Source organism: Dipodomys spectabilis, unplaced genomic scaffold (genome assembly GCF_019054845.1).
Source record: "Dipodomys spectabilis isolate Male_0828 unplaced genomic scaffold, ASM1905484v1 ptg000207l, whole genome shotgun sequence".
NCBI classification, from domain to species: Eukaryota; Metazoa; Chordata; class Mammalia; order Rodentia; family Heteromyidae; genus Dipodomys; species Dipodomys spectabilis.
Genome location: NW_024870884.1, coordinates 6,285,617 through 6,301,966, shown reverse-complemented (window position 1 = coordinate 6,301,966; position 16,350 = coordinate 6,285,617). Strand labels below are relative to the sequence as shown.

The 16,350-nt window shown below is 49.8% G+C and overlaps 2 protein-coding genes across 3 annotated transcripts; one reads left to right on the top strand and one right to left on the bottom strand.

Annotated features, from left to right (window-relative positions):
* The first annotated feature begins 1,131 nt into the window (after positions 1 to 1,131).
* On the top strand, positions 1,132 to 7,746 carry Egr2 (early growth response 2). 2 transcript variants are annotated; one of them, XM_042696394.1, is made up of 3 exons: positions 1,132 to 1,230; positions 3,939 to 4,044; positions 5,341 to 7,746. In XM_042696394.1, the coding sequence occupies exons 1-3, from the start codon at positions 1,132 to 1,134 to the stop codon at positions 6,591 to 6,593; spliced, it is 1,458 nt and encodes a 485-aa protein (XP_042552328.1). In that variant the 3' UTR covers positions 6,594 to 7,746. The 2 variants fall into 2 exon arrangements, with proteins under 2 accessions (XP_042552328.1, XP_042552327.1); XM_042696393.1 differs by lacking the exon at positions 1,132 to 1,230 and having other exon boundaries at positions 3,571 to 4,044.
* A 2,394-nt stretch (positions 7,747 to 10,140) lies between these two features.
* On the bottom strand, positions 10,141 to 14,533 carry Ado (2-aminoethanethiol dioxygenase). Its single transcript, XM_042696452.1, has one exon. It carries the CDS (start codon positions 14,161 to 14,163, stop codon positions 13,351 to 13,353), a length of 813 nt encoding a protein of 270 aa, XP_042552386.1. The 5' UTR covers positions 14,164 to 14,533; the 3' UTR covers positions 10,141 to 13,350.
* Between the last annotated feature and the right edge of the window lie 1,817 nt (positions 14,534 to 16,350).

Below are 16,350 nucleotides of genomic sequence, written 5' to 3'. Positions count from 1 at the left end.
TTCTATGCCAACTTGGTTATTCCACCCAGAACACAGGTCTGGAATCCCCAAACTCCAATTCTCCTTTACCCAGAAGGGTCAGATCCACCATAGATCCTTCTCCCAACTCTTTAGAAAGCCCTGACCCCAGCTTCCCACACCGCAGAAGTCAGAAGAAAGGAAATTAAATTGACCAAGGTGATGAGTTTCTTTTTCCAGTAGGCGGATCCAGGCTTCCAGTCTTCAAAGAAATGTTCACTGGCTGCACGAGGTTTTCCTGAGTGCCAGACGTAGAGACCCCATGCACGTTACTTGGAATCAGAAGACCTGGTGGCAAGTTTGAACTCGACCAGTTCCCAGCTGCGTGGCTTTAGGCAAGTCACCTTTTAGCTTTCTGAATTTACCTATCCACAAGGGTGGCTGGCTTGAAATGTGGGCTCCTTGATTTTGTTCTACCTTACCTGGAGGTAAGGGTTTGAATTCAAAGACACAAGAAGAAGAAGAAGAAGAAAAGTGACAGGAAGTATCTACTGACCCTTTTCCAGTCGAGGTTCCGGAAAGATCTCCTATGACCTCCTAGGACTGGCCGCAGACATCCTCCCAGCGGCGACGCGCAGCTCCTGTCCACACCCATCCCAGACTCCCCACCGGCGGGACTCCACGAGGCTCTTCGGGACGGGACGGAGGAAGTCCTTGGAAAGCCTGCAATTCCAGAGCATCTTCCTCTCACCTATCAGCCTTCGGAGCGAAAGGTGGTAGCGACGGGCGTCGCGGTGACCCCTTGTTGCGATCCCCTGCCCGAGTGTCTCGGCCTCGGCGCCCTGCGGGCCGGGCGCTCGGGCGTCCGGGAGCTCCCCCTCGGGGCGGCGCGCAGCGGCAGCCGGCCGGGTTGGCGGCAGCGCCCGGGCGGGCGAGGGGTGGCTCTGACACTTCGCCCGCCCGCCCGCCCACGTGCACCGAGAGGAGCGAAGCCCAGAGTAGTTGCCCGGCCCGGGCCCGCCGCCGGTGGGTGCCTCTCCTCGGAGGCTGGTGCGTGTGCGTGTGGGGGGGTCGTAACCCGAGCCCCCACCGCCTGGACCTAACTATATTTGCATAATTTGTTCTCCTCCTCTCTTCCCCCCCCCAACACTGTCTTTCGGACTCAGGCTGGAGATGAGAGTCGGGCTCCCCTCCGAGGCGTCGTCTTGCCCGTGGTCAGCGCGAGGACCGCGGGAGCCGCCGGAGCGCAGGCGGAGCGGGCTGGCGCACGTGGTAAGAACCCGGCTTTTCTCCCCTCTGCCCTCTTTGAGACGCCCGGCTAAGCTTAGACGCGTTTGTAGCGGATGGATACTGCGCACGGCGCTCCCTTCGCGATTTCTTCGCTTTTCCCTTTTAATAAACACCCCCTCCACCCCCATTTGGTGAGGAGCGCGCGCCACAGGAAACTTTCCCCAAATTTGCTCTGGGCGCTTGAAGTCAGGGAGGTGTCAGGTCCCCGAGAAACTTAACTTTTGCCCCAGGCATGGGGGGGTTAGACGTGGTGCAAGGCTGCCTGCGGCCGCTGACCTCCGCGGCGCGTGGGGCCCGGCCCGAGCCCGAGCGCTCCCGCGGCGCCCGCCACCGCAGGTGAGCGGCGGGAGAGCGTCTGCAGCGCCGCGCTCCCTCCACGGCGTGGCGCCATGGCTCCTGCCCGCCCGCCTGGGTCTACTGCAGGCCGGGTCCGCTCCGGGGTAGGAAGCGGGAAAGCGACTAGCCGGGCCGACCGAGTTATCCCAGCGCTCTGTCCCCGGTTTCCAAGAGTTCCGTGTGGGCAGTGGCAGGGGGATAGTTCACAACCTCCCCCCTAGCATCCTGGGGCCAAGGTGGCTCCGACGAGCCCCGCTGGGTGGCCCAGGACCCATCTCCCCAGAGGGCCTGGACCGGGCCCGGAGCGATTTGGGTGCGGTTTGGGGGGGGGGGGGCTGGGAGGTAGGAGCGGTGCGTCCAGCGAGCCAGAACTCGCCTCCGTTTCTAAAAAGTTGTATAAAATCGCTTTGAGAATAAGTAGCACGCTTTCTACAGGGGTCAGTTTTAGTGTGCTGGGTTTTTTTTTTTTTTTTTCCTTTTAAATTAGCTCGCGGAGGGCAATGCCTGGGGAGCGAAGGCGGGTCAGAACGTGCTGGGGATCTCTTTGGGCTGTCACTTAGGAGGGCTCCCCGAGGCTCCCGGGTTTTTGGCAAGGGAGTGGTAGAACCTTCTTTCGAGTGTGTGTGTTCTACAGTCGGGCTTGAGGACGGGTAGGGTGTACCCCTAGTACGTGCGATCGCGGGGATCAAGGGGCTGGACGGAGGCGGCGAGAGGTACTGCCGGTGAAGACCGTGGAGTCTCCACAAAGCGTCCTGTCTGGCGAGCGCTCTGCCACCCGCGGCTTCTGTCGGCGAGGCGGGCACACAGGCGCGCTGTCAACCGGGAGGTGTGTGTGTGTGTGTGTGTGTGTGTGTGTAGCGTAAGGTGTGAGTGGGTGTGTGAAGAGGGTAGCGGAGGAGGGAGTGTGCATAGCGGAAGTGGAGCGTGTGTGTGTGTGTGTGTGTGTGTGTGTGTGTGGCGGGCCCAGGGTGAGTGTCCAAGCCTCCATCTGGACGCCCCCACGCAGCCGTCCGCCCCAACACGCTGGGAAGGGCGCCCGCTTCGCGCAGCAGCTGAAGGGGGGCGGGGAGCGCGCGGGCAGTGGAAGAGGGTGTTTTCGGGCTGAGGATTCCTCTCGAAGTTCCTGCAGTTATTCTGCTCTTCCTGGGGGGGGGGGGGAGTCTGTCCCTTACTCCCCCCTCCCCCACCACAAGGATTTCCCAACCCCCTCCCCTCAAGTGCCCAAAATACTTAAACAAATAACTCCATCCAGTTCCGTTTTCGCTCCTGTATAAATAGAACAGACTTTCCAAAAAAGCAATACCGCATTCACTCTGATCACCAGCCCCTTCTTTCCACCAAGTAATTCAGAAAAAAAGCAGTCCGCTTCCGCGAACGCGTGTCGCTTTTCTTCTTCTTTTTTTTTTTTTTTTTTTTCACTGCCTTCTTTTGCTTGTGGTTTTGAGCTGCCAAGAAAGTGAGTCGGGGTTTGAGTGTAGTGTCTCGGCTCCGCTCGGTTTCTTTCCGAAGTTTAATTTTCCGGAATGGCTCCCAAACAAGGGCTGGGGAGGCGGAGCCGCCGGCACCGGATCTTCGCCTTTTTTGGAAAGTCCCAGAGAACCGGAATTCCTCCCCGCCCCGGGGAGGCCGAGCCGCGATCTCGACTCCGCTCCCTCTTCAGCCGTAGCCAAAGCGGGGTCGGTGGCGCGCCCCCCTCCCTGCTGCGCGCTGGGACCTCCACCCCCGCGCCCCGGGCGCGGCTCAGCTCGTGCGCCCCGGACCCTCGTGGGTTTCCAGCGGCAGCGAACCGGTAGTTGGCGTGCCCGGCGGAGCCCGCGCGGCCGTGCCCGTATGCAAATAGGCCATGTGACGGCAAGAGCCTCCTGGCCCAGCCCTGTTCCTCAGTCCATATATGGGCAGCGACGTCACGGGCATTGAAGACCTGCCCATAAATACTTAGAGCAACACTTTCCGACTGAGAGAGCAGCAATTGATTAATAGCTCGGCGAAGGGACACACTGACTGTTATAATAACACTACACCGGCAACTCCAGGCTTCCACAGCAGAGAGAGTCAGTGACAAATAGCTCATTTTTTTTTCTTTAAAAAAATCATAAAACCAGCAACTTGTTTGCTAGTTTTATTTGTTGGATTTTTTTCCTTTTCTTTCTTTTTTTCTTTTTGGTGTGTGGTGGTTATTTCTAAGTGTGGAGGGTAAAAGGAGATACCAGACTCAGTCCAATCCCTCTCCAAAACGGCTTCTCTGGCACTCCAGGTAGCAAGGGAGTTGGGACTCCAAGTTGTGCGAGGAGCAAATGATGACCGCCAAGGCCGTAGACAAAATCCCAGTAACTCTCAGTGGTTTTGTGCACCAGCTGCCTGACATCTACCCGGTGGAGGACCTTGCCGCCACGTCGGTGACCATCTTCCCCAATGCCGAACTGGGAGGCCCTTTTGACCAGATGAACGGAGTGGCTGGAGGTAAGCCCCGCGTCCTCCTCACCGGCTGGGAATCGCAGGACTTGGAGGTCGTGGGTAGGGGAGCAGTGGTTGTGCGGGACTCGGCGATCAGGATTGGGGATCCGGGTGGACTGGTTGACTGACCTGTAAGTCAGGACTGGGGGGTGCTGCCCAAGACAACGGAGACCAGAGTGCTAAGGGTGGGCGCTCTGGCGGGTGCACCAAATCACCAAATGAACTGGTGTGCGTGCGCTCTGGCGCGCAGAAATACGGGTGGAACGGGCGCCTTTCGGCTTCGGGGCAGGCTCCGGCCCTTCGGCCGGTCTCAGTGCGACCTCTCCCCGCCCTGGGACGGAGGCAAAGCTTTGGTAAAGTTCGAGGTTCCCAGTGAGAGAGTTGTGTCGGAAGAGCAGAGCGGCCGAGAAGCGACCAGCCGCTCGCTCGGGGCAGAGCCTCCCGGGGCAGGTCTCGGAGCGCGCGCTGCGCGAGGAGACGCGCCTCCACCTGCGCTTCGCCCGCGAAGTGGAGGGATTTAGTTGAGGAGGACACCGGCTTGGGCGGGCGGGCAGAGGCAGGGAGGTGGTAGAGGGGGCCGAACCACAGCGGCAAGCAGCCCCCGGATTGCCGAGGGAGGCCCGCGGCTGCCCCGGAGGCGCGGGTTTCCTTGGCGATGCTGTAGAAAGTAGTCTCCCGCAGCCCCCGCGTCTTGCTGGAGCCCAGTCACCGTACTCGGGCTGGGGTGGAAACGCGCGGGCAAGGCTGAGGATAGGAGAAAGGAAAGGAAACCCAGAGATTCCTGCCTCCGCAGACCCCATTCCCTCTGTCAGCCCTCGGCGGGAGTAAAAGCCTCAGCGATGGGGAGAAGGCAAGGAAATTTGAGCTGTAGGGAAACCACACATCTCCTTTCTCGGATTGCCCTATTCCCGGGGCTGAAACCTTCGCCATACTGTTTGGGATTGGTCGTGGGACCATCAGACCGAGGAGTGGGAGAGAAGTTTCAGGCAGATGGGACATTTTAAAATACTGTTTTTTTTTTTGCGATTCGTGGCTGTTGTTATTGGGGACCAGAGCCACGGGTGGCTGTGGAGGCAGGAGGTCGGTAGGAACTTGGGATGCCTTCTTGGAGGTAGTTCTTGAGGCCCACACTGGGGTTAGTCTCGTGCTGCTGTCTCTAGCCCTCAGTTTCCCCACCCGTTGGACTTTTGTCCCAGCTCTTTGGTGCTGGAACTTGAGAATGGACCCATGGGAGAGGGGGCGAGACAAGATTCTTGGCTCTATTCTCACAGTCCCGCCTCCATTCTGCCTTTCCTTCCCTAGATGGCATGATCAACATTGACATGACAGGAGAGAAGAGGTCCTTGGATCTCCCATATCCTAGCAGCTTTGCTCCTGTCTCGGCACCCAGAAACCAGACCTTCACTTACATGGGCAAGTTCTCCATTGACCCCCAGTACCCTGGTGCCAGCTGTTACCCGGAAGGCATCATCAATATCGTGAGTGCAGGCATCCTGCAAGGGGTCACCTCCCCGGCTTCAACCACAGCCTCATCCAGCGTCACCTCTGCCTCCCCCAACCCACTGGCCACAGGACCTCTGGGTGTGTGCACCATGTCCCAGACACAGCCTGACCTGGACCATCTCTACTCTCCACCACCACCTCCTCCTCCTTATTCGGGCTGTACTGGAGACCTCTACCAGGACCCCTCTGCGTTCCTGTCAGCAGCCAACACCTCCAACTCTTCTTCTCTGGCTTACCCACCACCTCCTTCCTATCCGTCCCCCAAGCCAGCCACGGACCCAGGTCTCTTCCCCATGATCCCAGACTATCCTGGATTTTTTCCATCTCAGTGCCAGAGAGATCTACACAGTGCAGCTGGCCCAGATCGAAAGCCCTTTCCTTGCCCCCTGGACTCCCTGCGGGTCCCCCCTCCACTTACTCCACTCTCTACCATCCGCAACTTTACCCTGGGGGGGCCCAGTGCTGGGGTCACTGGATCAGGAGCCAGTGGAGGCAATGAGGGACCTCGGCTGCCTAGTAGCAGCTCTGCAGTAGCTGCTGCAGCGGCCTATAACCCACACCACCTGCCTCTGCGGCCCATCCTGAGGCCTCGAAAATACCCCAACAGACCCAGCAAGACACCAGTGCATGAGAGGCCCTACCCGTGCCCAGCAGAAGGCTGTGACCGGCGTTTCTCCCGCTCAGATGAGCTGACAAGGCACATCCGAATCCACACAGGACATAAGCCCTTCCAGTGTCGGATCTGCATGCGCAACTTCAGCCGTAGTGACCACCTCACTACACACATCCGTACACACACGGGTGAGAAGCCCTTTGCCTGTGACTACTGTGGCCGCAAGTTTGCCCGGAGTGACGAAAGGAAGCGTCACACCAAGATCCACCTGAGACAGAAGGAGAGGAAAGGCAGTGCCCCTTCCTCATCGGTGCCAGCCCCCTCTTCAGCCTCTTGCACGGGCGTCTCACAGGCTGGTGGCAGCCTATGCAGCAGCAACAACAGCACTATCGGTGGAGGGCCGCTCGCCCCATGCTCCTCTCGGACCCGAACACCTTGAGAGGAGAATCAAGTTGACACACCAGTTCCTCAAGGCCCCCAAAGGCATTTCGTCTACTCCAGCTGCATGACAAACACTACCACCCTTCCCTGCTCCCCTTCCATTTGGTGGGCAAAGGGCCTTGGTAGAACCCAGTCAGTCCTGCCCTTCTTTCCTTTAGAAACAGGTCTTTCCTAAAATTTAGCACATTTTGGTGAGTTGACTGTCACCCCAAGGCAATAGGGAGGAGTCCCAGAAGGAGGTTGAGTGAGAGCCCTTGGCCTACAGGGCTGAGGCCTGGCCCCTGCTTTCAAGGGTTGTTTGACTAGGTTTTACTGCACCATCCTCTTTTGTTGACTGGAGACATTTTCTACAATAAGTTGGGAGAGGCTGATCCTTTAAAATGGGGACAGCAAAAAGATAAGGAAAACTATTGTGCACTTTATGGCTTGGGACTGATTCGGGGGACGGTGTACAGCGAACAGTGAGCAAATGGCCTTTACTACGCCGCATTCTGTGGCCCCAGAACCAGCTTATCTAGTCGTCTCAACCCTTAAAGCAATATGTATTATAAACCCAGAGAACAGAAGTGCAATGTGATGGAGGGGACATAGCAATATTTGCTCCTTTTGTTGAGTTTTGTATAGACTATTTTTTTTCAGTGTATATCCACTCAGATTTTGTGTATTTTTTGATGTGCACTGTTCTCCAAGTTCTGAATATTTGGGAAAAAAATGTAAAGCATTTATGATCTCTTGAAGTGAGTCAGAGGTTAACTTATTTAAAGGGGGATGTACATATATATGTTCTCTGAAACTAGGATGCATGCAAATGTGTTGGAAGTGTCCTTGGTGCCTTGTGTGATGTAGACAATGTTACAGGGTCTGCATGTAAATGGGTTGCCTTACTATGGAAAAATAATCACTCCTTGGGTTAAGTATGGCTGTATATTTCTGCCTATTAATATTTGGAATTTTTTTAGAAAGTATATTTTTGTATGCGCTGTTTTGTGACTTAAATGTGTTACCTTTGTAGTCAAATTTCAGATAAGAAAATGTACATGTTACTGGAGCTGATTTGTTTGGCTATTAGCTCAATAGTTGTGGAAAAACAAGTGATCTATTCTAATGCTAAACCACTAACTAGAGTTCAGATAATGGTTTATGACTATAGTGTAAATAAATACTTTTCAACAATATTTTTGTTTCAGAAATCATTTATGAAATGTTTACTAGGTGGGAATTAAGTCATTCAGCACTTGTGGAATTATTGAAAACAAAACAGCACTAAATATCAATGGGCTAGAGCTTTGGACTAAGATAAGACCACCAAGTTTTCTTTGCTATTCTCCACAGTAATCTCCATTCATGATCAAACACTAGTTAGTGTTTTGGGGATTTCCCCCCATGCATTAGTGTAAAAGTAGGGAGGCGTTGTTTTGACTCATTGTTCCGTCCTCTTTAACAGCCTATATAGTTTCTGTCTGTTCCTGAGTGGGCTTTGGAGAATAAATACTTACAAACAAGTGCCCACTCGGAGACTACATATTTGCAACTGCATTCAGAACTCTGACCAGTGTCTGGGACTCAAGGATGTGGCTTTGTGGAATATGTGGTGGCCTGGTTGAGCTGGGAATTTGTGTCAGGCTCCAGTATCAATCTCATGACTACAAAAAAACTTTTTGAAAGCACTATCACCACTTCATATGAAAAAATGCTCTCCAACATTGCTGATGGCAGCACTCATGGGTTGCCATAGTAAGTACCTCAGGACTCATCTCTCTCTGGTCCTCACTTCACATTTATTTAGAAGATTCATTCATCAGTGATTTGGTGGATCTAGAAGTGACTATAAAAATAGCTAGCTTGTTATTAAGACAGGTGCTCTCCAGCCTTGAAAAAAATCTTAAGAGGCAAATGTATAAATAAAATCCTCCCTTGACAGTGGATAATGGTTTGCAAACAAAAAACACTCTGAGGGTTAATTTTACTGGAAGCCTTTTGCAATTTTAAAATAAACTCACCATCTTCCCAAATTACTAATCTACCCATTTTTTTTTATCCTATAGGGAACAAATAGATCATATGCCTGTGACATTATCATCTTTACTCCAAAATCTGGATCTAAGTATCTTAATATTCCATGCTTCTTAAACAGATTCCTATGTTGAACCACTGTTCCACAACATCTGAGAAAATCTCTTCATCTGCTTGTAGTTTTTTCAGTGCTGGCATTGCCTGGATGTGGCAGATAATTTTGATAGTCTGTATTTCAGTAGCATGGACAGTGACAGTTACTCACCTGTTGCCCTCAGCCACTGGAATTTGAGAATTTATGGAGTTAATGAAGCACTTCCTTAAAACTACAGTATTTCAGAACTTGAGTGCCAAGATTTTTTTCCGCTACATATTACCCTGCTTAACCAGTTTTGGTAAGTATAAAAATATTAGTTTGGTAATTGTTTCTAACAAATACTCCTTTCCAAGATTTTGTATTAAAATATGGTATGCTCTAGTTTTGAACAATATGTAACCCTCTTCTCAAAGCATGATTTCAGGCTGTTTTGAAAATCAAGATTATATAAACCATTGTTTACAAAGCAGTAAACTAGGCAGCCTTAAAAGTAAGTTTGAAAACATTTTAATGGAATCTGGTTGCACCATCACTTTGACGTTGGCTTGCTGAAGTAGCAGTCACGTCTACTGCAAGGAAGACCAAACTTTTAGTGTTTCTTCAGGGCCAACCTTGGCTTTTACTCCTGGATTTCAACATGCGAGGACAGTACCTTTAAACAGTTCTCTGCTTAAAATATTCAGCCACTTCAAAGGCATTTGTTTTTACTTTGCTCAAGAAATAAATGGGCATCAAGTTTGTTGTTCTTCGAACCTTACCTGTGCTTTATAGGGTATTATAGATACCTCCATTACTGTTGATTTGTATTAAAAAGTAACTGCTGGAGAATAACTCCTTAAAAATGCATAATACTTTTGAGATGGCTCTATTCATAATTATAAACAAGTTAATTAAAGTTAAACTTAACTGTTCATCAACTATACTATTTAATTTCAGTATCTTTACTGCTGAGATTAAGGCAATTTTTTCATATATTAAAAATTGCTGCTGTTAATATCTAACTTTTCAATATGTTTTGTGTGTATATATGTGTGTGGAGGAAGGATGGTCAGCATCTACAGATACTTATATGCCAAACAACAAATACATAAATTCTGTAAAAAGAAAATCAAGAGCAGAACGAAATATTCAAGTCTTTAAGGCACTTCCTTTTTTAAAAGACAAAAATTATTTTGTTTTCTTGTAATTTTCTTTTGGTTAAACCTGAGTTTTGTTACAGCAAAATAATGTATTTATACATTAGTTTCTGGTATTTTTAGTCATCCTGTTTCAAAGCACCAGTCGTAAGTTTGTACTATTTCTTGGACTTTAGAAATCTACAAACCACTTTTATTACAATATAATCCTATAGTTTAAACTGAAGTTTTAATAGTGATCAAAACATTGTAAAAAGATAATGCCTTCTACATTCTTCAATAACAAGATTTCTCTTAAGTAATTTTAAACACATCTTTATTTTCCATAAACACACTGATTTTAATGGGAAATGTAAACCTGGATTCAAAGATTCAGTATCATTAGAAGTTTCATCTATGCTGGTGGGAGCCTCAGTAAAATGGAACTGAGCAGCCTCCCAGGATCCCGAGTTCTGAATTCAGATCGGCAGTTGCAGGAGTAACTGCTCTCAGGACAGAATTGAATAGCAATGGGAAAAGGTCTGAATTAAAGATACATTGCTTCTTCGCTGGGCCACAGTATTAAAACACACAAGATCCAGAAATCATTTGCAACAGAGGAGCCATCAGAGTCCTCCTGATAAGCCAAGACTAAGGCACCTATAAGGTGACAATAGAAGGTGGGAAAATAAAACGTACACATTTTGGGAGAAGGGCTATTCATGCTGAAAGCTCAGGAAACTTACTCTTATTAATAAACCACATTGCTTAAAAAGCAGACTATCATTTTCTTTAATAAACACCATTTGTTATAGTCAAACCATCAAATCAAGCTTAATAATAATCATTTCTGAAAGTAGTATATATGTAGGTACACAAAATTTCATATTGATATAACTGGTCACTGATACATTAGAAAACTTAAAAGCTTCAGAAGTATTTAGACAATTTCTCATCCATGAGAGGCAATTATTGCATTTATTATTCAACAGAAAAGTAATACCATTGTGCTCATTAGTCTTTCCTATGGGAAGGTAACTTCTATCCTATAGCCGTTACTAAAACAATCTGCCTTTCAGGACTACATGAAAACACAATAGCAGCAACATCAAGTCAGTTATGACTAATAGTTTATGCATAGAGGTGAGGTTTTTTTTTCTTCTGCATTTTGTCTTTGTTATGAGCATATTCTCTCAGCATGTGTTCATTAAAACAAGTTATTTTGTTTACAACATTTACTCAATGAATCAAAAATTTCACTATTCTTACTGATCTAGATCCAAAAGATATCACATTGTTTTCTCAGTCAATCTTTTGAAAAGCACCTAGTTTTCTTCAGAATTGCTTATAATTGAAAACTTTATACTTTTTGGTTTTTTGGTAATAAAGTCCTTAATAATTCTTTTATTACTAACCTGTTTTCAGGATGTTTCTATAAAGTAGTTTAGCATACTTTATATTATACCACATTTACATTAAATAATTTTTGCACATCAACAATGTAATTCAAAAACACACACAATCATTGCTGTGCTGTGAAAAAAAAACTTGTGAGGCTAAGAAAATCATTTGTCTATCACCACTGGTTTTCAAAGTGAGTGGCAGGCTGAGCTGCTTCACACTGTCTCCAAGGAATTTTAAACCACACAATGTGAAACTACTATTTTAGCAACCCTGAACAAAATTAATGAATCATGCCTGTGTTATGTGTTACAACAGGGTTTAGTAGCATGTTATGTGGAGTAAGTTAGTTTTTTTTTTTTTTAAAGATCATTCTCCATGGGTTTGCTCCTTCATACTATTAAAAATGGAATAAATACTCCTAAACCCTGCCCTCCATAACGCAGCGGCAAAGCACATATTGGTTTCCCAGAGTCAACACTTTCCACCAGTAATAGTAAATCTCCCTTTTACAAATATTAGAACTACTGCCACTGGGGCAAGTCAATCAAGAGGGCTTAGACGACAGCTGGCCAAATTTTAGTGTGTTTATTTCTACAGTTTGTTCTCATGAAAAGTTTTGTGAAAAAAAGAAATCCTATAAATAGTAAAAAGGGGAAACAGTGCTCCATAGCCTGAAGCAAATGGTGTCAATACACTTGTAAACAAGGTAAAGTTGCTCAGCCTAGGGAAAGGACAGAAATAAAACAAAAGTATAGATAGCACAACTGTTCATTCCAAGAGTTCAAAGTGGGAAGTGTTTAATCCCAAATTTTGGATCTCTAAAATAGCTAATAGTTAATGCTCAAGTTTTCTGGCCTAGATTACCTGTATCTATTGAAAACTTGTCATTGGAGCCAGCATTGGTTCTCTGGGAGAGAAGCTGAGATAACATCACTAGCAATTCAGCTGGAAACACAGCCCCTCTGAATGCTAGAGTTCTTGAAAAAACATGAAACAGCCATCAACATAATTTTTCTACCTTTTTACAGGAAGATACTGGAAGTAGCAGGTGTAGAATTCAACAGCTTGGCTAAGAGTCTTACATTCAATTATTTGGAAGCATAGCAGATTCAGCTCCTCTGAATCTTCTGGTTAGAATGGCCCTAACACCTCTTAAAGTATATTAAGACAAAGGAAACAAGACTTGAGGATAATAGTTTTTGCATTAAAGGTGAATCTACAACCAAAGGGAAAAAAAAAATATCTCAACTGGCAAATTTGGACTACAGACTCCGGGGGAAGATAAGCTGTAAGGAATCAGCTCCCACTGAAATAGGAAGGTGTTGGTTTCTTAGTAGACACCACCTGAATAACCAGATGTTATAGGATCAAAGGAGGAAAAATTACAAATTTTATCCTCGACATGCATAGTTAAGTCTTGGGGGTGAGCCCCAAACTGGAAAAGATGACTTAATTTTCATAGGGAATTAGGATAGTGAGGGTATCTCACTTTTTAAAAAGTAGCTCACATGGCAACCCAGTTTTTACCAATGAACTGAAAACTAAAACAATCCAAACTACTGGGTCATGCACAGTAATAAGTTAAAACTGTAAGGGCGAAAAGGTCGAAGGGGCAGGGAGAAGAAAGCAATCCCTATTTAGTGAAAGGTGTGGGGGGGGGGAGGGCACCACTTAATGTATTGGTACAGTATGGAAAACAGGGGAAGAATATTTTCATTATGGCTTGAGATGGAAGCGCTTCGGAGAGTTCCTTGCCCAACTTCCCCCAATCAAAGCTTTGACGGCAGCTGACAGTACCCAAAACAACCCTGCCTCCTCCTGCCCACCCTGACCCCATAACCAGTCCGGTCACTCTAGCTTCCAGAGGCTGCTGAGGAAGCTGGGCTATCCCTGTCCCTCCAGGAGGATCCAACACCCAGGCTAGAGGGCAGAGGGAGCAGAAGGAAGTAAGGGAGTGTGTGGGGGGGGGGGGGGGAAGGTAGGAGTAGGGAGGGATAGAGAGACACAGAGAGCGCGCACGAGATCGGGAGAAGGGGGAGAGCCCTTGTGGCGGGGTGGTGGGCAGCCAGGCCCTCATCCGGGGCAGGGGGACATCTTCAGCCCACCGCGCCCAGGGGCCGGTGGCTTCAGGGCAGGACCTTGGGACCTGGATAGGGCTCTCCCTCGCACCAGAAGTCATCGGCCTGCGGGGTCTCGAGGAGCCACACTTCTCGAGGCAGGTCACTGGTCGAGCCGGAGGCCCCTCTGGGCCTGATGGGCTCCAGCACCCGGTAATAGTGGCAGTCTCGGCCGTCATCTGGGTCGTAGGGCGGAGCCAGGATGTCCAGGAAGGCGGCGGGCCCGTCCACCGCGTCGATCTGGTGTAGGTTGTCCCGGTACGGCGTGAGGACGCAGGGGCCGCTGGCCTCGGTGTACTCGCCCTGGGAGCGCAGGACTCCCGGCCGCACGGCCTCCCGCTCTTTGGCTTGCAGCGGCGGCTCGAACTGCTGCTCGGGCGGCGGAGCCCGCGGCCGCTGCCCGCCGCCCGCCTCCAGCTTGTCCATGCAGCTGATGCGCACGGTGCCGTACAGCACCTTGAGCATGCCGTGCATGCCCGGGTGGTCGTGCAGCGGGATGGAGGTGCCGCTCTTGAGCAGGAACACGCCGAGGCTGAAGCCGTCCGTCTCGTAGATGTGCATGTAGGTGACCGGCGGGTGGCTGGGCGGCAGGGGCTGCAGCGTGGCCTTGCGCGGGGCAATGTTGAGGTCTTCGGCGCGGACCTGGGTCAGCAGGTTCTTCAGCTTGCTCAGGTTCTCCGGGAAACCGGGAGGCATCGGCACCTCGGCACCCGAGGCCGCGCCGCGGTCGGAAGAGCCGCGGCCGCCCCCGCTGCCCCGGAAGGTGAGGCAAGCCTGGCGGGCTATCCGTTGGATTAAGGAAGCCATGTTGTCTCGGGGCATGCTCGGTGGATCGTCCGCGAGCCGGGGCCGGCCCCCTCCTTTCCTCCGCCCCTTGCGGTCCCCGGCGGCCGCCACGGCTGCCCGCAGCCCCTGGGACGTTAGGCGGGAGGCCCAGTAACTACCGGCCCGTCCGGCGCGCGGCGCCGCCGCCAACTTCAGCAGCCACGAGTCCGTCGCAGGCCGACGCGCCGAGCTGGCGTCCTCCCCGCGAGCGCGCAGGCGCACGGCTCACGGCCCGCACTCACGCTCCGAGAAGCAGGTACCGGTGGTGCGGACGGTGCCAAACTTGGCTTTAAACCCGGCGCTCCATTCATGCGGCCCGCACCTACTACGGCCGCAGGGCGTTCCGGAAGCCGCGTGGAGCATGCTGGGACTTGTAGTCCACCGTTCCGACCGAGCGCTGGCCCGCGCTGTCGTGGCTGACTGGAGAAGAGACATGACATGTCACCCGTTGAGCTAAAGCGACCTTACCCGCCGGCTCTCCCCCTAAGATACCAAAGTAATTTTTTTTGGTTTGACAAATGGGGTTTGGGAAGTACATGAGATTTAGCCGCTTAACTACAACTCCCGGCGACCCCCGTGTCTTAGGTTGCGCACTTCCGGCAGCTGGCCGGTGGCGTGGATAGAGCCTTCAGCTGCGGGCAGGCGCTGGGCCGAGGGGTCGTTGGCCTTCCGGCGCCGCTGGCTAGAGGTCGGAGCTGGGTCGCCTTCTTTGCCCTTGCTCCGGGGAAGACGGGAGGCTGTGGATTCCACCTGAAGTTGCACGTAGCCGCCCGGCTAGCACTGGGTCAGCCGCTGGGATTTCAGAAAGCGCTTTCGTCACCCGAGCATCTCCGGAGGTGGAGGGGGGGTGCAGGGGGGTCCAGCACCGCCGGCGCAGGCTGGGGTTGGCGTCTGGGCCAGGACGCTGCTCTGGTTCTGCAGGGGAGCAGTTCCTTCCCGGGAGTGTTCGAGGAGCCCCAGGCTCTCTTAGAATAAGGGTTCCTGAGCCCTGGGTGGCCCTTGAAGCGAAGCCTGTGTCAGAAGCTCTTATAAATAATAGATTCCGTACAGCCGTGGAGAGATGGATGCATTCGGTGACGCGGATCCCTTCCTGCAGAAGCTGCATGGAGTACTTTCCGCAGGGGCATTTTACTTCGGGAAGTGCCTACTTTTGACCGAAGAAGAAGAAGAAGGCTTGAAAAGCAAGACACTAGATATCATGACTTCAGACTTAATCCCCCCCTTGGATTTCCAGAGCTAAACATGAGCTTTGTGTACATTTTGTAACCAGTAATTTACTGAAATCCCTTCTTGTTAAAATAGGCATCCGTTTTTAGTGGGTTATATAATCTCGCTAATGAGGACTCAGTGCCACAGACACTTGTGTGAAGTGCATTATGTAATGAACGTTATAAAGTTTAATCCTCAGATACTCTTCAGAGGTAGGCACTAATATGATCTAGGATAGCTTGCAGATGAGGAAATAAGTTACACAAGGCTATTGGGTTGTAACTCATCAGGATCATATAAGTAACAACAAATACTAGTTAGCCTGTAACCATGCTGGATTTCCAAATCTGTTACTTTTTATTACTTGTCTACACACGGCCTTAAATGAAGTTCATTATTTTCATCTACAGATTGGTATAATAAGATACCTGTGTAAATCACTGATGACACACCACCTAAAACCATAATAGTTGCCATGTTATATAGTAGCTGTTATTAAAGTTTTTAAATGACTAAAAGTTGTACTTTAAAAATCCAGTGGATGGATAAATATTTAGCAAATACTGAAATGGGCCTTGACTTGTGTTGAAAATCAGCTTCAGGGTAGAGATTTAAAAGATTATTATTGGTAAAACCATCTTCCTGGTAATACCACTCCCCAGGTTCTTTAGTTTACCTAAGTAAGAAATACCTGGGGCTGTATGTCTAGAGTCCCAAATTGTGTTGAAACTTTCTGAATCAGCTTTTTTGCACAGATTTTTTTTTTTTTTAACAATGAATCAAGTGCAGTCATATAGTAATTTTTGGGCCACAGATTACCTTCATATTTCATTTTGATACTGCCCTTCTGAGCTTCACTAATGAACAATACTGACCCTAAGGTCTTTGGCCCTTAGCACATTGCTTGGCTTTCTGTCCCAAGGAGTAGCTATCATAGGCTGAGTGGGTTTTAAATTTTTTTAAAAAATTATCATT